Below are 24,505 nucleotides of genomic sequence, written 5' to 3' on the forward strand. Positions count from 1 at the left end.
AAAATTGCATAGATGTTATTAAAAAAAAATTTTGGCATTTAGCTTTTAAGTTTTTTCTCACTCTCTAATTGAGGTTCTTGTTTGGTATGAAATATTTATTATTGTTTCAATTAACTATTTCATTCATGTATATATAATTATTAAATGTGGATATCAGAAGTGATGATAGAGTTATAAATTTTTTTATAAATTTATTTTGTATGAATTTATGCAACATAATTTTATTAGTTAAATGAAAATATAAAATAATATAAAAAATAATTATTGATTTTAAATCATGCTCACACATGTGTGAAATGATTTTAAATATTGTCAAACAAGACTTAAAAAGGCAATGATTACCGTAATCAAACTTATTAAGGAAAAAAAGAAACAAAAACTTAAGTTTAGACAATGCAAAAGAAAAGGGTAGCAATTTGAGAAATGATAATTAAGGATTTTATTTTATTTTTCTACTTATTAAATATTCTAGATTTTTTAAATATCACAATAGAGGGTTAACTTCATCACATATTCAATAACTCTTGAAAACACTCACGGCTTTGCTGCCCAGCCAATTTCGGGAACAAATCAAGATTGTGTGATATTTCCCTCTCTAGAATTTTCTATTTATGTTTGTATCTAAAATTCCTAATCATTAAGATCGGGCAGGGATGTTCTGAAATGCAGCGTGACACTGCGAGACATTGGGCCCGGCAAGATCCATAGAAAAATGAAGGCAGAGGCGACACCGTTTCGTTTCTCTAGTCAAATAATATATTACCATAGCAGAGCCAGAGAGGAGAAAGAGCCATGGAGAATTGGACATGAAACCGTGAAACGAAGGCCTCGGCGGCAGTATCGTTTGCTATTTTTTTGATATCAAGTTGTTAAATTGAAATTTATTCAATAAGCTTTATCTCGAATCATTTAAATTTATAATACAAGATTTTAGACTTTCAGTAATATTTAATTCACAAGATGCAACGGATAGCTCTATAAAACATAAAGCAGTGCTTCTTCGGTTCATGGCATCTCAAGCTTAAATTGATTTGATAGAAAGGGTAGCTGATAATTGTGGGATTTAAAATCGAGTTAATAAAATTTTATTGAGGAAGAATTTTGCTTGCATTATTTGTATTAAAAAGAAAATCCGATCACCAAGCTGCATAAGTTCCTTTCTTTTCTCTGTTTTGCCGCATGTTTATCTAACCACAACTAGAACTAAGGACTTGGATAAAATTTCAAGGTTTCTAGGTTGCAGGCTGTGGAGGTTGGGGTGTAAGCGGGGGAGGAATTGCATAAAATAGTGTGTTCCTATCAATCTGTGCAGTTTTTTCACCTGACAAAGCCACAAGTGCCGCTACCAGCCCTGCATTTCCTGCTATTGTTGGCTCTGTGTAATTGTAGTTGGACCGACTATCCAGGAAACCATCATTCTGATCAGGGCCACCAACCATGGCTCCAATAATTACATTTGGATTCGGCTTTGCGCTGTCTCTCCATTTCCGTCCTCCTTGGCAATTATATTTGATGTTGTTTTTCGGAATGGATGCTCCTCTGTGGAGTACATGCTGTGGGAAACGAGTACCAAATCCTACAATGTAACTCATATTCTGAGGGTTCTTGCCAAGTATGTAATCCATCTGAGTCTTGGCAAAACTGCGGAAAGCCGTCCTTGTATAAAATTGAGGTCCACAAAAGCATCCAGGTATCTCTGAAGCTTCAAGATAATCCATGTAAAGGGTAGTAAAAAAAACTGCATTTACGATGTATTGTAGAGGCTGGGGCCTGGCATGGTTTAATTGGATCAAGCCTCCATTGGTTCTCTTGAAGCTTAGGAAATTCGGTAGGTATGAGCACACTGTTTCTTCTACTTGGTTCTGAAATGTTCGTAACATCTCTTCATATGGATACCCGTATCTCAGAAACAATCTCATGCGGGTTAGAAGCAGCTGAGCTCCAACATACTTGCTGTTCCAGCTAAGTACGCTGTGATGAGGGCCTCCCCAGAAAGCATCAGCATGTTTGGCAAGGGCGGGTGTGGTAACAAGCTGAAGATAGGAAGAATCCCCAGTTGCACAATATAGCCAAGCTCCAGCCCAAACAAACTCATCCCAGAAGCCGGTGGAGTTGTAGTAAACGGAAGGTGCGTCTGGCTTGCCAGCATAGTCTCCGCCTTGTCTTTTTGTAGCAAATTGAAAGAGAATTTTAGCTCCATGGACTAGTTTAATTGAGTAGTCCTGATTATCTTTGAAAACAATTGATGCAGCGGCTAATGCAGCGGCCATTTCTGCTGCCAGGGCTGGGCAATTGTAGCATTTATATACAGGCCGAGGATCATTGTTGTCAATGTCCTCGGGACGCATCCAACAATTTAGATCATGAGGATCCGTGTCCTTAGAAGAAGGATCACCTCCCCCAACTTGTGAGGCAATCATGTTAATTGAATCAGCAGAGGAGTTAAAGGTCTTGAGGAGGTAATCTGTGCCCCATTTGATGATATCTTTGACATGGTCGAGCTCCCCATTGGCTTCATATTTTGTGCTATATTCAAGAGCACTCCAACTTAACATCGTCATGGCAAAAGATGTGGGGAAGCTTAACTTGATTGCATCACCAGCATCGTAATAGCCACCTACGAGATTGTTAATAAACGTCTTCTGGCCATCCTGCAAGCAGGAGTTCCCTCTCCATGAAACATTATTATAAATATTCCTTTGGAGTCTTCCGGCTACATATATAATAAACACAACAATAAGGACAATGAGACTCAGCCAAACTAGCACGAAGACATAAATTATTATAATTTTTTGGGGCGATGATCAGACGCCATAGATTTAGGCTCTATAATATATTTTATATCTCGGCATGGTTGGTTCCATACTAGACTATTACAAATTAATAATCTTAGTGTTACTTCAAAATGAAGATTTAATCCAAGTATACAGAAATGAAACTGTGGATTCATAAAATGTTAAGGACCTTGGAAATTTAAGACGCGGGAACACAATTCTCTAATAAAATGGTATGATGTAACGTACAATTAACATTTGTAACCTGTAATTAGGATAGACAAACCATACAGATTAGAGGCAGACAGCGAGGAATTAGATAATAAGAATTAGTTAGCTTGTTGATGCAAATTAATAAATAAAACGAAGCGTGAAGAAAAAGGGACGTACATCGTTGGGCATCGAAGAACATGAGAGACAATGGAAGGGCAAGAGTATAGTTGTCGGGGCCGGGAATCGGATGGTGGCGGCGGCGGCGACAGGTGACGACAACAATGAGAATAATAATAACAACAGCAGCCAAAACGGCCAGAGTCCTAACCATCATGCTGTTTATAATAAACTTCTTCTTCTTCTTCTTCCTTGTCCTTTCTCTCTCAATATCTGGCCTCAACAACCAGCTCTGCTTCACCTCCTCCTCCAACGCAGTCGATGCTGCCCCATCGTTGTTGCACTCCCCATCTTCATCTTCCGCTGCCCTTATTTCAAACGAACCTCCCCACATATTGTTTCTCTCTGCCATTCTTTTTTATTTATTTTGTTTCTCGATCACTTTCTTTAATTCGCTTTTCTTTCTAGGCAGCCTTCCTCACCCTCAGTCGTCTCAATTTTCCTTATTTATTTTCTTGAAAATATATAATAAATATTAACTTTTTTTTCCTCTCATTTTCACGCGCATTGCTGCATATATGGGGAATTATTTACTTACCTGGATCATTTCTAGTTGTCAAAATTATTTTTAACTTACCTTGATTATATCTAGGATTTGAAAATCGATTTTTCTGTCCATTCGGCTTCTTGAGGAGATGGAGACTACAGTCCAAAACCCAACAACTCTTGACTTGCTTTGAATAGAATTCTCATTCAATTAAATACTATTTCCTTATATACCTATTTGTCTGGGCAGTGGTTACTTCCGCACAGGGCACTGACGATTACCGTTAGATTATAACATTAAGTAGAGATAGGGGAAATTTACAAAAATAACCATAAAAGTTTTGTTATTTTCACAATTAACTCTCTCAATTTTTTTCTATCAACATTAGTCAAACACACACTTTTCTCCCCAAATTACCCTTCTTCACAGACCAAAAGCAACTTTCTTTCTCCCATATCGTCAAACCAAAGGCAGCTTTCCACTCGTTAATCATCAACCAACGGCGACGGCAAAAGACAACGATAAAAGTGAAATCTGATTATAATCTATCTGGATCCAACACTAATCGGCATCACTTAGTGGTATGAGTTATTTTTTGAACTTGCTCGAGAGTTTCAGTGAACTGAGTCGTGGGTGAATCTGGCGATAGGCTGCTTGTCGCATTAAAACTTGGTGCGACAGGCAGCCTGTCGCACCAAGTTTTATCCGATAAAGCATTTGTGAGTTACAGTGAACCCCACTAAAAATAGAGAGAGATAATACATTGCAAAACCAAAGTGGCCGGTTTGGTTGATGATAACATGTCCTCCCTCACTAATTGCTTACCGTTCTCATGCACTTTAGAATTAATTATTGCTTTAATAAGGATTAATCGCATTTGCTTGGTTATTGTTTTGCTGGAAGAAAATAGAGTTGATGAAGATGGAAGTTCCAAAGGCACGCTTGCTCAACAACATGGCTTGGCACATTTTGTAGCTTGAACCTTTGGCCGTATTTGAGATGTCATATGTTACTGTTCTCTCTTTTTTTCTTTCTTAAATTTATTTTAAATGAATCATTGGCTGTCCAAGGTACTTGTCGCTGTTTAAAACTGCCGATATGTTTGTTTGGCTTCAGGCTTCAGGCACCAATTTCTAACAAATGAAAGATCAAGAAAATCCCAGAATTTGGAATCAGTATCCGAAGAAATTAAAAGATTCATGTTATCGATTATCTCAAAGTATCTATGAAAAAATTATTAACAAAACTTAGCATGAAAGAAAGATTGACTGCATTATTCCAAGAGCAGTACTCAACTGCCCAATCGTTCATAGAACAATATTCATCACTTTATGGTATCTTAAAAATTTTCTTCAGCACCTTAACCAAGTTCCAGTCTTTACGAGACATATCATCCTGAAAATTTGAAGCAACCGTAAGCAGACCAATATTACTGACATTTACCCTGTTAAAATAAATGAAAAAAGTAGCAAAGTTCAAATTATTTTACCTTATAATAGGCTTTAAGCAGCAATCTTCACTCCCAGTTTATTTGCAAGTTCCTGAGCCTCCGATGTCACTTTAACATCAAATGCCAAGATAGCCGCATACTCCTTTTTTTTGTCAAGCATTATGCTGGCCGTTACTACATCCTTCTTATGCACAGGACCTATGCTTATCCCTAACAGGAATGCTCATTTTTGAGGATATGAAAAATGCCAGCAGTGCTTCCAATGAGCCCCAGGTAGATGCTTGAATACAAACTCCCCTACAAGTTTTGTCAACCTTGCTCATGACTGATTTCATACCTTCCGAAGCAGCTTTTGTGACAGATTTCATCTCTTCTATAGCTGCTTTCTTGACGTCATCGAAGTCATCATTGGGACTAACCACATACAGACTCGTGCCTGCAATAGCATCCTGGAGGCCCTGCATTATGATATAAAATCTCTATGAAACAAAAAATTCTTTTGACTCTTTGAAAGCAGAATAATTTGCCACTTCATGGAGTTGCAAAACTAAAATTGATGTTAACAGCTCTGCTCTGTACTTTAACAATTACCTAAGCGGTGATCTTAATACCCTGTGCAGCCTTGATTTCTTTATGATGCTGATAAGCACCCTGAAATTAAACAGGCATTGAATCATCGTGATAATAAAAAGAGTAAAAATATACTACTTTTGACATAGCCTATTAGCCTTTGGTAACATGAACAAATTCAAATTTTGGAAAAACTGGATGCAAAAACATAAAGAATATAGGGTGCGAGAGGCTTGCTATCGCACCGATTTGGTGCGACAGCGGGGCGCGCATGCGCGCGCTGCCCCCCCTCCCCACAACACTCAAAAATCCACAGCACTCAAAAATCCAAAAACAATACTCCCAAAACACCACCAACCACCACAAACACCACCACCACCACCATTATTCTCAAACTACAACCATTATTATTCTAAAATTTCATTTGAAATTAATGAAAATAAGAAAAATGGCTAACCTAGGTTTTGTTGAAGGTTGTAGATCGTAGATCGGACGCCGATGAGAGATGGAGCCGCCGTCGACGAGGGCTGATGTTGCCGCTGATGATGGAAGTTCGGTTCGGTTTGGGAGAGATGAGTGAAAGGGAGTGTTGGGGGAGAGATGAGGGAGAGGGGTATTTTGGTCTCAAAGGTTGTTTTATGGCTAATGTTGATAGAAATTTGTTTGGGGGGTTAAGATGGAAAAAATTAAAACTTTAATGGTTATTAGTGTAAATTTCCCTAGAGATATAATATGATCATAAAAACCTAATAACTATTAACAAGCGCGTAGATCAACTGGTATAAGATTGTTCTACCTTAACTAAGGTTATCGGTTCGAGGCTTGGGAATGCAGCTGCGTTAAATACTTGTTGGGAGAGTTTTACCGCCCTAGTGGTCCTACCTGACTCGAATCTGAATTAGTCGAGACCCAATGTGGTATTCGGATACCAGATGATTTAATACACCAAAAAAAAAATAAAAACCTAATAACTCTTGACTTACTTTGAATAGAATTCTCATTCAGTAAAATATTATTTCCTCACACCTATTTGTTTGAAGCAGTGACTTCTCAACTATAGAGCACTGACGAATTTACCGTAAGATTACGGCAGTAAGGACAAAATTTAATATTTATTTTTATGATCATATGGTCATCAATAGTATTCCATCATAAATCAATTTCAACATAGCTGAACCCTTTGTCTAAAAATTGGAGACTCTAATTCAATTATATATATAAAGGTCGAATGAAATAATAAATGAATTTCAATATTTATACAGTATTGCATATTTTTCAAACAGGTCTGATTGCAAAGAAATTAGATTCAAAACTATTAGCCTATTTGTGCACATGACACTGGCCGAGGTTGGTAGTAATTACGCACTTAAGGCTTTCTAATCGCTGCATTTATGAAGTAGTTGCGATAGGTTTTATGCTCCAGCCAAATAAGAAATAAGAGTCGTTAGCTCTTTATTTGCATGCAACTAGAGATTTAAGAATATTGTAACCAGTTGACAAATCAGTCAAAAAAATAATTTTAAATTTAAAAAAAAAAAGAATTATGTTGGAATACAATCTCTTTTCTTATATCATTGAACTTATTTTTGGATTTTAATCTCTCGCGTTCTTTTATTTTAAGGGAAATTATCAGCTATATATCCTTAAATGACACCAGTATCAAATGTGCTACAACACTTTTCAAGTGTATCACTCGTATACCCCAAGTTGACAAAACACTTCTACCGTCCACCAATCCGTTAACTGCCGTTTGCGAGCGCTGACATCATAAGGGTAATCTAGTCTTTTTTAAAAACGACATGTCATCTCATTTACCTAATAAAAAACGACATGTCATATGATATATTTTGATAAAAATTACATATCATCCCATTTATCGGATAATTGTTAATAATTACTAAAAAATAAAGCTACTTTACAACCGAATTTATTTCTCCAAAATTTAAATAAGAAATAAGAGCCGTTAGCTCTTTATTTGCATGCAACTAGGGATTTAAGAATATTGTAACCAGTTGACAAATCAGTCAAAAAAATAATTTTAAATTAAAAAAAAGAAGAATTATGTTGGAATACAATCTCTTTTCTTATATCATTGAACTTATTTTTGGATTTTAATCTCTCGCGTTCTTTTATTTTAAGGGAAATTATCAGCTATATATCCTTAAATGACACTAGTATCAAATGTGCTACAACACTTTTCAAGTGTATCACTCGTATACCCCAAGTTGACAAAATACTTCTACCGTCCACCAATCCGTTAACTGCCGTTTGCGAGCGCTGACATCATAAGAGTAATCTAGTCTTTTTAAAAAACGACATGTCATCTCATTTACCTAATAAAAAACGACATGTCATATGATATATTTTGATAAAAATGACATATCATCCCATTTATCGGATAATTGTTAATAATTACTAAAAAATAAAGCTACTTTACAACCAAATTTATTTCTCCAAAATTTAACCTAAATTATTGAAGATCTACTCCTCTAAGCTCAAACTTGAATTTTTTATGGTATAATATGTATAATTATAAATAATATGTTGTTAATAATTTTTTGTGGTATAAGATGAATATTTTTTATGGATAATTGTTAATAATAAGTACGATTAATAATTCATATTTTTTTAATAAAAAAATGTATTGTTAATAACAAAATAAAAAAAAAATTTGTGTATTGAAAATTTACATTAATTTTCAAAGTAAATTTATTTTTTTACCTCATTTTGAGTTTAAAGGATAAAATAGTCATTTTGCTCAAATTCTGTTAAGTTCTTAACGGTAGTAAACGGAAAGATGGACACTAGAACTCTTTTGTCAACTTAAGGTATACGAGTAATATAAGCGAAAAATGTTGTAGCACATTTGATACTGGTGTCAGTTAAGGGTGTATGACTGATAATTTCCCTTATTTTAAAGATAGTTTCACTTTCCAATTATGGAGGACTTCAGCTTATCTTCGAGTAGTGATGGCAATTGGGTGGGTTTGAGGGAATTGTGATCCCCAAACCCAAATCCGATTTAGAACCAATCCCCGAAACTGCCCCATACACGAAATGTTTTTTAATTGGGGATAGTTCGGGTTGAAAATCCCCGAATTGAGCAGGGATTAATACGAGAGCCCGATCCCCATTTTATTTTTAAAAAAATTAAGAATTCTTTAATATTTTTGTCCTTTTTAAAAAAAAAATTATATAAGTTTAAAAATAAAGTTATAAATAATTAAACTTTTAACAACCTCCAAATAAATGAAAACATAATAATTCTAAGCCTTCAACATAACTATACATGATCAAATTTTACAAGGAAAATCAAAATAATGCTAAGTCTTCATCATAAACTTGCAATTGCTTTATAATAACCATCACCATAGATTCTTCATAGACCTACAACAAGATAAACAAAGAAAATAAAAACATATTTTAACAATTTCAACTTAACAAATACTTGACCAACCAGCAGGAATCTGAGCAATTATCACTAACTAACCTTCCTATTCCAACCAATCTGTAATACATGATTGAAGCTTATACCAGGTGAAAGCCTGAAAGATTCAATTCAGGTGAGAGGCACATGGATCTATTAGTGTCATTGATATTATACAACACTATAAAACCCGTGGCACAATCATTTCCAAATTAAATTGAGCAATACACATGAAAATAGAAGAGACTACAAAAAAGATGAATCAAGTACCATTTCATGCAGAGTTCATATAATATACCACACTTACATAAAGTGTTGGGACAGCCGCAACAACAAGACTTGTAAAAGCCACAGAAGTCTGCACGCAACCTGAACAAACTGATTTTGGTGTGAAAAACCCTGCTCTGTTATTCCATCCTATACATATATATACAAGATTATATTTCGAGTATTCTCCACAAATCAAGCTAGACCTCCTATAATCAATCAACCTTCCTAAACTAATTGATTTACATACCAAGAATGGAAGAGAGAATATCACAAGAATATTATGCTAGTTAAGTACAAGATTTTACAGCACCCTAACACCCCCCCTCAAGTTGGAGCATGCAAGTTTCGTATGCCCAACTTGCGAAGAAATGAATCAAAGTGTCGACCACCCAATGCTTTAGTGAAGATGTCGGCCAATTGAGATTGAGTAGGAACATAGGATGGGCGAATGGAATCATTTTGAATCTCATCGCGAACAAAATGACAATCAACTTCTATGTGCTTTGTTCGCTCATGGAACACGGGATTGGCAGCAAGATGCAAGGCTGCATGACTATCACAATAAAGTCTCATTGGAGTGGTATGATGCACACCCAACGACATTAACAATCCTTTCAGCCACTTTAACTCACATGTAGTGGTAGCCATAGAACGATACTCCGCTTCTGCTGATGACCGGGAGACAGTGTGTTGTTTCTTAGTCTTCCAGGAGATAGGAGAATGACCAAGCATAACAAGCCATCCAGTCAAAGACCGACGTGTCAACGGACAGCTCGCCCAATCTGAGTCACACCAACCATACAAGGTCAAGTCACAATCAGTCCTTAACAGAATACCTTGCCCAGGATTTCCTTTTAAATACCGTACAACCCGTAATGCGGCATCCCAATGAGCTTCTCGTGGCTGTTGCATGAATTGAGCCAACACATGCACAGCATAGGACAATTCCGGACGAGTTGCTGAAAGATAAATCAACCTACCCACCAGACGCCGGTAGCGCTCAGGATCATCAAGAAAAGGTCCATCTGTCAAAGCGAGATTGTGATTTTGCTCTAATGGAAAGGAAACAGGTTTTGCCCCGAGCAAACCAGTTTCAGTAATGATGTCTAAAGCATATTTGCGTTGACAGAGAAAAATCCCATCTGGACCTCGAGCCACCTCAATCCCAAGAAAATATTTCAGCACCCCCAAATCCTTCATATGAAAACAATCACTCAAGTATGTTTTAAAGTTCTGAATAGCAGCATGATCATTTCCCGTTACAATGATATCATCAACGTAGACAAGAACATGAATCTGCCGCTCATGCTGACGAAGAGTAAAGAGAGAGTAGTCGGAATATGATTGTGAAAAGCCATAATTTTTCAGCGCAGCAGCTAACTTAGCGAACAAACATCGAGGAGCTTGTCTAAGACCATATAATGACTTTCGTAAGCGACACACCATTCCTCGTTGCTGAGAATGAAAGCCAGGAGGCATACGCATGTACACCTCTTCATTCAAATCACCATGTAAGAAAGCATTATGTACATCCATTTGATGAAGTTCCCATTTTCGAGCTGCAGCTACTGCGAGGAAGGTTCGAACAGTCACCAATTTGGCCACGGGGTGCAAACGTCTCCTTATAATCAATTCCCTCAACTTGCTTGTTGCCAAGTATCACCAAACGAGCCTTGTAACGTTCAACCGTCCCATCAGCTTGATACTTGATCTTAAACACCCATTTACACCCAATAGCTCGTTTCCCAACTGGCAATGGTTCAATTATCCATGTGCCATTATTTTCTAATGCATGTATCTCCTGTTGCATTGCTTCCCTCCATTTCTTATTTTTGACTGCCTCAACAAATGAGTTGGGTTCAACACCTGCAGTTATGGCTGCCAAGAAAGCACAATGTCGCAAAGAAAATTTATCACAGTTCACATAACGTGCTATGGGATAGAGGCTACCTGAGGATTGCATATGGCCAAGTGAACATGCAGGGGGCCGAATAGAGGGGTGCAACACCTGTGTGGTGTGGATCACATAGTCCTTCAGCCTTGTAGACAATTGGCGTTGTCGATGTCCTCGTCCCAATTGTGGTTCTGTACCAGCAACCCCCCTTGCCTCAGGAGCCACACCATCAACAGGCTCCTCCCTTGTTTCCTCTATTTGTCCATTTATGATATTTTCCTCCCTAACAGGTTGCTCACCTGCATATGCTCTACATTCTACATCGTCTACAAAAACATCATTAGATCCCGTCATATTCCTTGTTTCTTCATCACAAATTACATTCTTCATATAAGGAAACTCATGCTCTATAAATACCACATCCCGAGAGACAAAAAACTCTTTTGTCTCCAGGTCATACATGGTCCACCCTTTTTTCCCAAAAGGGTACCAACAAAGATACATTTTCGGCTTCGACTATCGAATTTGTCTCCTCTATTCCCACAGTTATGAGCGTAAGCCAAACAACCAAACACTCGCAAATTGTCATATGAAGGTGTCTTCCCAAATAAAACTTCATACGGTGTCTTTCCTTCTAAAATAAGAGTTGGAGTTCTATTTATCAAATAACTTGCTGTCAATATACACTCTCCCCAAAACTCAAGTGGCAAGTTTGCCTGGAAACGAAGTGCTCTAGCAATATTAAGAATATGACGATGTTTCCGTTCAACTCTTCCATTCTGTTGGGGTGTTCCGACACATGAGGTTTGATGAATTATCCCACGGGTAGCAAAAAATCCATCTAAGCAAGTGAACTCAGTGCCATTATCGCTACGAACTATTTTCACAAAAGCATTAAATTGTCTTTCCACCATAACCAAGAAATTGCAAATGATTCGTCCCACATCTGATTTGTTATTTACCAAATAAACCCACAATCCTCTCGAAAAATCATCCACAATAGTCAGAAAATAATAAGCACCACAAAAAGTTGGCGTCCTATATGGACCCCATAAATCACAATGAATCATTTCCAGAACAGCAGAAGCTTTATTATTACTATAAATAAATTCATTACGACATTGTTTTGCACGTAAACAAACATCACAATTCTTGGGATATGCCTTGTTTTTCGTAGTATCAACCATTAGCAACAATTTAATAACTTTTTCAGAAGGGTGGCCCAACCTCTGATGCCAAAGATCAACTGTCCCTTTTGCAACAGTCTGCAATGCTCTTGTAGATTCAATTTCTCGGAAGTAGTAGAGCCCCCCGCGTTGTTCACCCGCACCAATCAGCATCCTCGAAGTGCGGTCCTGTATAACACAAAATTTATTAGTGAACTGGACAATACAATTTGATTCTTCGACCAATTGCGACACTAAAATCAGATTACAATTCAAACTAGGCACATATAACACATTGGTTAATTTTAGACGTCCATCAAGGACAATGTTCCCTTTCTTCTCTGCCATTACTTCTTTCCCATCTGGTAGACCAACTGGGCATGCGATTACAGTCTTCACGTCACATAGCAATTTGAGGCTCCCTGTCATATGATGAGAGGCTCCGGTATCAATTATCCAAGCTCTCATATTATACTTACCATTTAGTTTTTCTTGATTCTTTTCCGTCTGTGCGTTCAAAAGATTAAGAAGCATACTCCATTGCTCGTTACTCAGCCCCTTGAGTCCAGTTTTATCTGCATCTAAGACATGGCCCTGTATGCCACTTCCTTCACTTGTCACGTGGGCTGCATTGGCTTTAATCTGACTTCCTCTCCCTTTTCCTCCTTGTGCTATGCCCTGACGTTGTCCACCTTGACCACGACCTGCTCCACGCCCACCAGTCCGTGATCGATCTCCCCACCATTCTGGATACCCAATCAATTGGAAGCACGAATCCGCATCATGCCCTGTTTTTCTGCAGTGTTTACAGATTACACTAGATTTTTCTCTGATCTCTATTTGCCCTTTCACTCCTCCTTGAACAGCAAATGCTACTGGTTCTCCACGTCCTTCCTTTCCCCGAGTTATGGTCTGCACCCTCTCCTCTTGAACAACCAAGGAATATGCTCTGTTTAATGGCGGTAGGGGATCGGTGCTTAAAATATTAGAATGAACGGACCCATATATTGTATCGTCCAGGCCCATTAAAAACTGATGAAGCCTCTCTTCTTCACGTTTCTTGTTAAGCTTGGCTTCCAATTCACATGTACATCCTCCACAGCTACATATCGGATATTGTTCATAATTTGCCAATTCCTCCCAAATTAGTTTCAGCTTGCCATAATAACTCAAGATGGTCATTCCTCGTTGCTTACATTCAGCCAGTTCAGATTTGAGTTGATGAACACGTGGTCCGTTTCCAACCGAGAACCGCTCTTTTATATCATCCCATAACTTCTTCGCCACTTCCATGTGGGTTATGGTGGAGCGCAAGGTCGGTTCGATTGTGTTCAAGATCCATGACACTATCATGGAATTGACTGTCCACCAATCGTCTAGCTCAGGTTCCTTCGCAGGTTCTTTCATGCTTCCGTCAACAAAGCCGAATTTCTTTTTGGCTCGTAGCGCCGTTCTTATCGCTCGTGCCCATTCATCGTAATTGTCTCCCTTTAGTTGAACTTGTGTGATAATATTCCCAGGATTATCACTTGCCGAGAGGTAATATGGTGAAATCTGATTTTTCACATGTTCATCACTCACCTTTGATGTGTCTGATTTGGTCTCCATGGCAAATCTCTGATACCATGAACAAACTAATTTTGGTGTGAAAAACCCTGCTCTGTTATTCCATCCTATACATATATATACAAGATTATATTTCGAGTATTCTCCACAAATCAAGCTAGACCTCCTATAATCAATCAACCTTCCTAAACTAATTGATTTACATACCAAGAATGGAAGAGAGAATATCACAAGAATATTATGCCAGTTAAGTACAAGATTGACTCCAATTACAGCACCCTAACACAACCTTACTGACTTATTCCATGAGCATAAAACGAACAGCCAAGACCAATAATCAACAACCAAAGGTGGATAATCATATTTAAAATTTTCCAACTCAAAGAAATCCAAACCTAACAACACCATTTCAGTGTTCAAAGAACTTAAAGATAGAGAATTTTCAGTTAAAAGAACTCACAACATTATCCCATTAATTACCTCAATGTCATCCCCAAATATTCTCCTAACTAGTTCACAAACTATATTTGTAATCAGCAAATTAGCTTATGAGATCGATCCAAATTACTTGAAAACCCACAAAAACACAAGAAAAATTACCCACCAATGAATTCACGCCTTTACCACCTAATCCCTAAATATTCTCCTAAATTTGCAAGTCCAGATAGCAGTTTGATTTGAAAACTATCGACAAACAATCCCACAATCCTAAGCCATTAAGCTCTCAAATACAATAAAACCCACAAAGCCTGATATAATCACCATTTGTTGCCATGCCCCATACTACCATTTTGTTCAAATTTACATACAGCTTCACAAAACAAACCATCAACAAATACAATACTGTAAAGCTACTAAACAGAACAAAATAAGAGAGTAAAAAAAAAACCCTCATAAACTTACACAAAATAAGACATAACCATCAAAGGAAAAAAAAAAAGAACGAGAGTATAAAATTAAAGAAAAAGCATACCGTTCAAGCAATAAAAGCTAACAAAAAGAATTGATCACTCAAGCTGAGTTTAGCTGGCGGAAGAAACGAGGGAACATATTCTTTTTGTTCCAGATAATAAGTTAATTTTTTTTTTAATATTTATTTCGGGTCGGGTTTGGGGCCCAGAAAAATCCCCAAACCTGAATCCGGGTTTTCTTTGGGTATGGGCTCATCCCAAAATGGACCCCAATTTTCTTTTTTGATTTTTGGACCCATACCCGACCCTTATTGATCGGGGGCCCGCGGTATTGCTGACTTCATGTTGCTTTGTATGAGCATCAATCAGTTCTTGACTCGAAGATTCAAGTTCCATCTTCAATTTTTCACTTTGCCTCGATTGTTTTTCTTTTAAATCAATTTTCTCATCACGATCTTTAATCAAATTCCCAATGTTTCCAAACACTTTTGTTCCATGTAACATTTCTCCAAGTTCTCTTGAACTAAATTTACATAAATTAAGCAAAATTTTTACCGAATTCAGTTAATTCTTTTTCAATTTATATAAATGCCAACAAAGCATATCCAGCAATTATTATTGATTTTTTTCTCTCTGCCTCAATTAATTAAAAAAAAAACTAATGTACCTACAACCTTAATGTTATCTTGTTACTAATTATTTATTTATTTAAACAATAGAGATTAAAATACTTAAATTTAAAGTTCTGCACAGTAAAAGTCATACAATATCATAGAAAAATTCCGATATTTGTTATTTAAAGAGAAAGAAAAAGTGTGGTGGAGAGGATATTTATTGATGGGATGAGTAACTGAGCGTTTTTTTTTTTTTTCTCTCTTGCCCTTTTGAACATAGATTGTCCGGTTTTTAGGTCATTATCATGAACAGAATAAAGAACAGACATAACCACCAAAAAGAGCTAAATTAGTCCAAATTGAGTGTCTTTTGGTGCAACATGAAACTAATATAATAATAATAAAAGATTGAGACCCTCTCCTTCCGGTGTATAAAAATTAAAAAAAAAAAAAAAAAAGTAGCTAAAAGTTATTCCGCTGAGATGAAATTTGGTGAGTACATTACATATCCCGGGCAACAACAAGGACCAATAAGGTGACCAATAAGATTATTAGCGACTCAAGGTGTCCAATAAAATTAGTTTCATAAAAAATAACACGACGCGTGATTTGGGTGAGACGACAGTGTTTTGGCAATTTATAGTTTCTTGATATCGAAGATTCACATAACTTGTAAGTTGGTAAAAACCATGAAAAAATTATTCTATGAAGAGCATTCTTTCGGCCAAAAAAGGTGTTGCCCCAAGATCCTCTTTCGATTCCAATACCATTCATTAGGTAAGGTCTGTGCTTCACTTTAACAATCTTTTCCGTTCAAAACGTACAGTATAAACACTAAGCACTCATCAAACTGCCACACATTTGCATCGGCTTTTTCCATAAGATGGCCGGTGAGAAAGCAAAAGATGAAATCTCAGACCTCACCATCCAAGATCAAGACAATGCCACACAGCAACTGCAACCAGCAGACAGCAGAGAGCAGAGGAAATCCAATTTCGGGAAAGCACTTGCTCATAGAGCACTTTATGGTTCAAGCAGTCGCCGCGGTAGAAAAGATACAACCAACAATGCCAGGACATTACCAAGCAGGCTGAGCAAGGTTTCCTTGGCAGATGATACTGAGAGCTAGGGAAAGAGAGTTAAAAGGCTGTATTTAATTTATGCTGTCTCACATTGTAGTCAATTATGATAGAAATTTCATCTTGTCCAACAAAATATATATCACGGGTTTCTGGGCATTTTGATTTTTACTTTCTCGCATTATAAAGTGTAATATCAAGGAACCTGAGGGGGAAAAAATGCTTGATGGATTTACAGTGGATGTATAAAACCATCTTTTTCTAATAAACAAGTTTAGTTCCTCACTCTACGTCGCCTAAGGACACAGTTCACCAGTCGAGAAACATTGTTCACAATGCATAGAAAACGAAAATGACATTGTCAAAACCGATTTAGGAAAGGAAATTGTATCATCATTCAACAAATCGTTTCGCATCATATTCGATAAGCCACTTTTGTATAGCATAGACCAAGGAACACAAAAGTACTAACTGAGAAACCAAAACAAATCTTAGCCAATATTCAACCAACTTGAAGTACCGAAGCATTACTCTAATTTTGCATATAAGATTTGAGTCTTTGAGAATATGAGGTATTTCTCATTGATGAAAAACCTGGGAAATGAATTATGAGAAGAATCATTGTATATAAAAATTTGTGCACCATATGTAATAGAACTAATCGGGGATAACCAATATTTCATTTCTCCAGGATCCCATATCAGCAGACACAACAAGAGCAGTAGTGGGAAATGTGGAGGCATAGCCTAGTTAACCAGCAAATTCAGATCACTCAAATTTCCATTTTAGGCTTAGGCATCATCTAACGAAGGCAAAAAGGCCCAACTTTATTTTTGGTCTGAGTGACCCGCATAAAATTTTTGGGTTTTGACCCAATTTTAAAGATTAAAGATCGAGTTATATACCATGATTAAAGGTCGTATAAAATTTTTAGGTTTTGACTGAACAAAAATGCCCAACCTTATTTTTGACCTAACTGACCCCGCATAAAATTTTTGGATTTTGACCCAATTTTAAAGATTAAAGATCAAGTTAGGGGTTAAAAAATTAGAACTTGATTATATTCGACTCAGGGTTTGGGCCCTACCCAAAAACCCTGACCCGACCCTAACGCTTAAATTGAAAAAACAAAAAAAAAAAACACATGTTACAACTTAAACGCAACCACTGACTTACAAATACAATTCAGACAGTGAGAAACCTAACATTTAAGCTTTACTACTTTAGCTTTGTAAATGCTTAGATTTAGAAGAAAGAGAGGCAGCGACTGTGGCAACTATCGGCCACTCATCACCATATGCTGACGCTGTCACGAACTCACGCGTTACGCTCAGACCAACATTGGCCACCTATGACCTACCACCACATTGCTGCACCACCGCTAGCCACCTTGCCACTAAAATTAACAGTCACGCATAGGGGGGGGGGGGGGGGGGAGAGAGGCTTGAACCGTACGACGCCACTCCCACAGTTGGTGCTACGGTCACCGTGTTAATCTTGTTGTGCTATTCATCCACCACCACGGCACTAAGCCACTGCCAGCCATCTAGCCACACCACTAAAATCGCGGTCAATTTGTATTATATATTTATATACAATATGTAATTATTCTTTTTTTTTGGTTTAATCTTATATCCAAATTTCAGTAAATGTACCCATTATTCCTCCATGTAAAGGTTTAAATTTTTAAGCATCTTCATATTTAATTTTCAAATATCAAAATAAAAAATATGGTAAGTTCAAAGGACTATATTTTTAAAGGATTTGGACCCTTTATTTTATTTATAAGATTGGACTCAGACTTATCTACACCCGAACCCAACCCGACCCGACCCATTACTAAGCATAATCACCTTTTTGTGTAAGAAGAACATTGTCATATAACATTTCTTCACCAAATGTCCAATAATAAAAGGGTTAATGAACTAGTCAACTCACATGAATAGTGACACTTAGTATTGCTTGAATTCAGAGATATTTTCTACAAAAGGAAGTGGAAAAAGAAAGTGCTGAGAGGATTGAAAGATTTTCTGATATTAGTGTATAAGCATAAGCCAGCAGGATGCATCCACCCTATTGCAACAATTACCCTAAATAAATCCCCAGCATTGGACAATCAGTCACATCATATCCAAAGGCACATGAATTCTATAAATATTTATACTATCTCTTGGTTTCCTCTCTGAGACTCATTATAACTCCCAACAACATAACTTTGGATGATTCCATCAGAATCTTCAACCTCCAGAAGAATTGATGAGTCAGATGGGCTATATAAGCAACATGATTAGGACTATAAACTGGCTTAGGAAATTCATTGATACTAAATAACACCATTGCAACATCAAGACATTCTTCTGACTTAGTTGATTCTGTAATAAGAAAAAGAACATCTTGTAGCCTTGTAGGCATGTTCTTCACATTATGAATTCGTTGCTAAAATTATTATTAGCGATGAAATTTATTTTCGTCAACAAAATATGCACTTTTGGCATATCAAAGAGTTTTAACGACGAAATTTATTTCTGTCGCCAAAACATGCTCTTTTGGTAAATTAAAGAGTTCTAGTAATAAAATTTATTCTGTTTCGTTGCTAAAATTATTTTTAGCGACGAAAACTATTCATCGTAATATATCAAATTTTGGTCGCTAAAGGTTTAAAAATGTATTACCGAACGCATATTATCAGTTTTTACCATTTTCAACTGTATCTATTGAACGCATTTACTGTTTTAATTTTTAAAATATAGAATACAGAAAATAATACCAAATGCATACTTAAATTTGATATACAATAACTGAAAAACACCATTTTTATTTTTAGTCTAAAAAATACAAAAAATACAAATTCAATAACAATACCGAACAAGCCCTAAATACTCGCAGAAAATCGTTATTTGAAGTGAAATTGCACTTACATTTTTCATTGGTGGGGGTTGAGTAACGCGCATCCGTGAAGGAGGACAATAGCTTGCATAGATAGCCAAAGAGAGGCTCGGTGCGCCAAGAGGCGACATGGGGTAACGAAAGCACGTAGTTTCAATTTTAGCCGTTGGATCAAAATGGTGTCGTCGCGACAGAGGGACACCGTGTCAATGAGTTATGACCATCAGATTCGGGCTATGGCTGAACTAACAATTCACATGAGAATCGAGTGACGTGAGCATAGAGACCTTTGTCAGAGAGACCCAATTCGGTAGATGGGCTTTCAACCCACAATTGGGTAGCAGTAGTGAGTAATGATATTCTACGTATAAACTCACACTTTTTAATGTACCCTGTTTATTTCAGCAAAAATTACCTGTAATAAAAAATAATTATTATCCTTTACATAATCTTTTCCACGTTTATTATTTCCTCCTCTCGCACATCATCATACAATGGAGGTACGAAGGCAATCAAATCTCTGCTTTACACAAGAGCTAGAGAGAAACTTACAAGGCAATGTGGAAGGAAGCAAAGTAGTGCGTTGATGCTGAACTGGATGAAGGTGACTAGATCGAAGGTGTTTGCACATGAGGTACGAATTTGATGAAAAGTTGCACCAAAAATGCCATCTGGGAAGTTGAGTTTCTTGTCGGGTATTTTTGGCTTCCTTATTGGTAGACGTTGTTATATTAAGTACATAATTCAACTAGAACTCTAAAATAAATCTCTAGCTAATTAAAATTATAGAAAATCAAAAACAACAATAAAACTCATTACTTGTTCACAAAATTTTATAAAAACCTAATAGGTGCTGCAGATGAGGATGAAATTAGGCAATGACAAGGGTAGTTACGGTGATGATGGACTTGGCGAGGGTAACGGTGAAGCTTGAGAAAGAGAGCAGATGAGAGAGAAATAAAATAATATAAAGTAAAAATAATTATTTTTTTTAATATAAAGTAAATGGGATCTATTAAAAATAAAGAATGATGAAATACATAAAAGGATTCAAATATCACTAAAGTTCACTGTGTGTGAACTTTAGTGAAATTCGGGTCCTATGTATTAGAAAGTTGATCATGAAGTTACGGATTTTCTGTTTAATAGCGAGATATGACACTCTAGTATTACTAGTCGTAGAGGGCAAGGCAATACAGCTAACGTGGTAGAAGGCTAGTGAGTGGTTAAATGGCTATATATAGTAGGGTTGTGGCATGAAAGATTTTGTATTCTCTGCGTACGATATTTGATGGAAACTACTTTGTATAAATATTCTTTAGGAAAAGACCAAAAAAAATCTGTTTATTAATGCTGTGTGTGTATATGTGTATAGCTGGTTTTATTTCTCTCTTTTAAAGCAAAAGAAACGGGGTCCACTTCTACTTTTTTTTTTTAATACTGATTAATCATCAGATTACTGTATTACACAGATATTTATAATAACTGTTATTATAGTAGATATATTACACTGATATTTACAATCAAATATACATAATTGGGACTTATATTATTACATTAAATTTTATGAAGTACATGCCTAAATAAATAACCCCTCACAGAAGAGAGATGTACATACTCCACTCACATTTCGTAAGGGAGAATAATTTTTAAATATGAAGAATATTTAGCCCCCACAATACTTTTGCGGGGGCTAGAACCGCTGCCCTCACAATGCTTGTGAGGGCAGCAGCCCACCACTTCGGCCAAGGCCGAAGTGGCGGGGCCCACTTCTACTTGAGATCAATGTGGTTTGTTTGGTAACAAATCCAATACTTAAAACTCAACTCCTGTCTATGCTGATGCTGCAGTTACCAGCACTACATATAATAATAATCCTCGTCCACTTATATGGGCATGCTATTCAAATTAATGGATGTCAAACTATGATAATAATAATAATAATAATCATAAAAGCAAGAGACAAGCCGTGGAAGAAATTTGTCGTACTCAAGTTTTGACGCAAATCACATGATTCGTGGGGGTTGGATAATCACTCAACTAGCATGCATGCTCTCACCTACAATTGGAGAACAAAACGAACAACTACAGTATGAATACTTGAGTTGATTTGTCATAATCATAGATTCATCCTAATTATAAAGATAATTAAATCTTAATTATACAGTAATATTAAAAGATAGGTGATACAAGATTTTAAAATTAGAAGGGCATTCTAATTCTATATGAAAAAATAGTTGAGAGATGACATCACGATCGAATAAAATCTTAGAATTATATATCATGATCATCACAAGCCGAAAAGTGTATTAGTTGGCCTTGATATGCACTTACTAGAAAGTAGAAACAAGCCAATGGTGTTAGGTTAACCATTGCCATACCATAACTCATAGCTAGCTAGCCATTAAGGTCTTGGTGCTGTATCATATAACTCCAAACTATAGGCTTTACTTTGTCTCTTGTTCTACACATGACCCATGTAGCAATTTTATCTACTTACTGCCTAAACATAATCATCACCAATCATAGCTGCATTCTTGATCTTTTAGTACGTACATCGTTTAAGCTTGATATTCTAAATGATATGGTTGATGACATTAGAAATCTGTCAATCAAAGTTCTCATAAAGTATTTATTGGGTTCAAGTGAATTAAATGGCTAATGCTGATGGTCAAGATAAAAACTAGAGAGCAGCTTATTCTAATTCAAAGACACTACTCATCTTGATAAATGCTAATAAACAATCCAAAATAATGATTTGAGGACAGAGGTAAGAAAAGATGGCAAAATCTTAGTTTGCACAGCCACAAGAGTTTTAAAAGTTATTGTTTCCTTGACCCGGTAGTAGATGAAGATAAAACTAAGTACAATTTGAATGGAGTCCTAAGCATAGCTAGCCATCGTCCTAAAACTACAAAGACTGTGACTTGTGATTGTGAGTCCTGGGCCTCCCTCTCCCTCCTGCCAAAGCGCACTGCAGCACTCACTTTTTTGTTTGATTTCGTCGTATTGGGAGAAATACATATCCCCATGTCGAGATGCAATGTTATGTGCACCTGATTGACCTCCTGATGAGACCTTGGCGTGCTGCAAGAGTTATCTACACAAAGTAACTCGTCACAAGAATTATGCTTCACTCGCTCCTGCCTTCCGCCAAATTAAATAATTGGCTATGTATGCTGCATAGAACCGTTATCGACCCTTGAATCAAAAGTTTGAAAGAGAGAAATTGACAAATTAATATCTGCTCTTTATTAATGTGACCACTGTGGCTGCATCACCAACTATTACAGCATATAGTGGAACTCAAACTGAGAATACAAGTTACAAGCAAGCAGCCACTTCGGCCAAGGCCGAAGTGGTGGGCTGCTGCCCTTGTGAGGGCAGCGGTTCTAGCCCCCACAAAAGCATTGTGGGGGCTAATGTTCTTTATATTTAAAAATTTTTTTCCCTTATGAAATGCAAGTGGAGTATGGACATCTCTTTCCTATGAGGAGTTATTTGTCTGGACATGTACTTCATAAAATTCATTGTAATAATATAAGTCTCAATCATGTATATCTGATTATAAATATCAGTATAATATCTCTACTATAATAAGTAGTTGTTGTAAATATCTGTGTAATGCAGTAATTTCATGATTAATCAGTATTAAAAAAAAAAGTTACAAGCAAGCATTTGCACACATGCAACTTTGATGAAACTCTAGTGGAAAACGCAAAAGGCGACCACATAAAGTGTCCACGTATGAATTTTTCAAAGTGAGGAACCCTTTTTTTTCAAGTGCCTAAAAAGAAATTTAATAAAATGGGAAATAACTAAGAGACAAGAAAGAAATACTCGGAGTGGGTCATTTTAATTTCTGTACGTTCAGTGTCCCGAAATACTATAATGCATTTACCGCAAAAATTTTTCATTTTTAAAGCACAGCATTTAGCCATTTACTTATATATATATACACCCAGAAGCATTTGTGACTTTGTCTTGATAAAAAAAAAATTAATAGAGACCAAGCCACAAGTTACCGCGGGTCCAAATTAACGGTAATTATTTGCATTGTAATCTCAGTTATGTTTGCAATTTGTGGGCAAAGCTTATGTTACAAATAATGTAACAAACAACCAATGAATATAGGCTATTGATTTTGATATTCCTTAAATTCAATGGATAAAAATAATTTTAACATAAACCAAAGTATAGGTGTAATAGATATTTACAGAAAATTTTATTTCTAATCATATGTTTACTTATTTTTTCAAATAAGTCCTCATTGATTTTTTATAATTAAATGATTTTTTCATCCATCTTTTCTACATTTATTTTTAAAACTTTATAAAGTTTTTACAATATTTTTATAAAGATTTAAATGATTATTATATTCATAAAGATCCACAAATTTTGAATATATTTTTGCACTTACATTTATAATTTTTTTGTCTCTCTTAAGACATAAACTAGATTTTTCTTCTAACACACACACATTCAATCTATTTTCCATCAGAAATACATATCATCAAGCAGTCACACAAATTTTGTAATCTAAATTTAGTATGCTAAATTATAAGAGATATTATATGTGATAAATATCTTATAAATATAATGAATGATTAAAAAGATGGTACAACGAATAAATTACCAAAGCCTCTAGTGAAAAGATTTCGAGTTTTTGATCTTATCAATGGTTCAAACACGCAGAGAAATAATCAATTAAATTAAATATCACTATATTTATTAAATAAATTAGAAAACCCCAATTTATCTATAAATGATATAGAAAAGAAAACAAAATATTAGAAATTAATAATTTCAATGAAGGAAATATAAAATAAATTAAAAAGTCAAGAGATCAACTAAGTAAAGAATTTAATAAAGTTAAATAATTCATAAAAAAATTCAACATTAAAGATTATGATATATTAAACTAAAAGATTATTAATATAATGAATAAAAATTCAATAGATCTAAAATTAAACAAGTTAGAGATCTAATTAAATAAAATAGAAAAAAATGTTCAATAATTT

General features: G+C 35.9%; 1 protein-coding gene across 1 annotated transcript; it reads right to left on the bottom strand.

Moving 5' to 3' along the window:
- Window positions 1-535: 535 nt before the first annotated feature.
- Window positions 536-3,829, bottom strand: LOC102628341 (endoglucanase 25-like). The gene is made up of 2 exons (XM_006480058.3): window positions 3,165-3,829; window positions 536-2,713 (listed from the first exon to the last, which is right to left on the bottom strand). The coding sequence occupies exons 1-2, from the start codon at window positions 3,514-3,516 to the stop codon at window positions 1,233-1,235; spliced, it is 1,833 nt and encodes a 610-aa protein (XP_006480121.2). The 5' UTR covers window positions 3,517-3,829; the 3' UTR covers window positions 536-1,232.
- Window positions 3,830-24,505: the final 20,676 nt, after the last annotated feature.

The sequence above is a fragment of the Citrus sinensis genome, chromosome 3 (assembly GCF_022201045.2).
Source record: "Citrus sinensis cultivar Valencia sweet orange chromosome 3, DVS_A1.0, whole genome shotgun sequence".
NCBI lineage: Eukaryota > Viridiplantae > Streptophyta > Magnoliopsida > Sapindales > Rutaceae > Citrus > Citrus sinensis.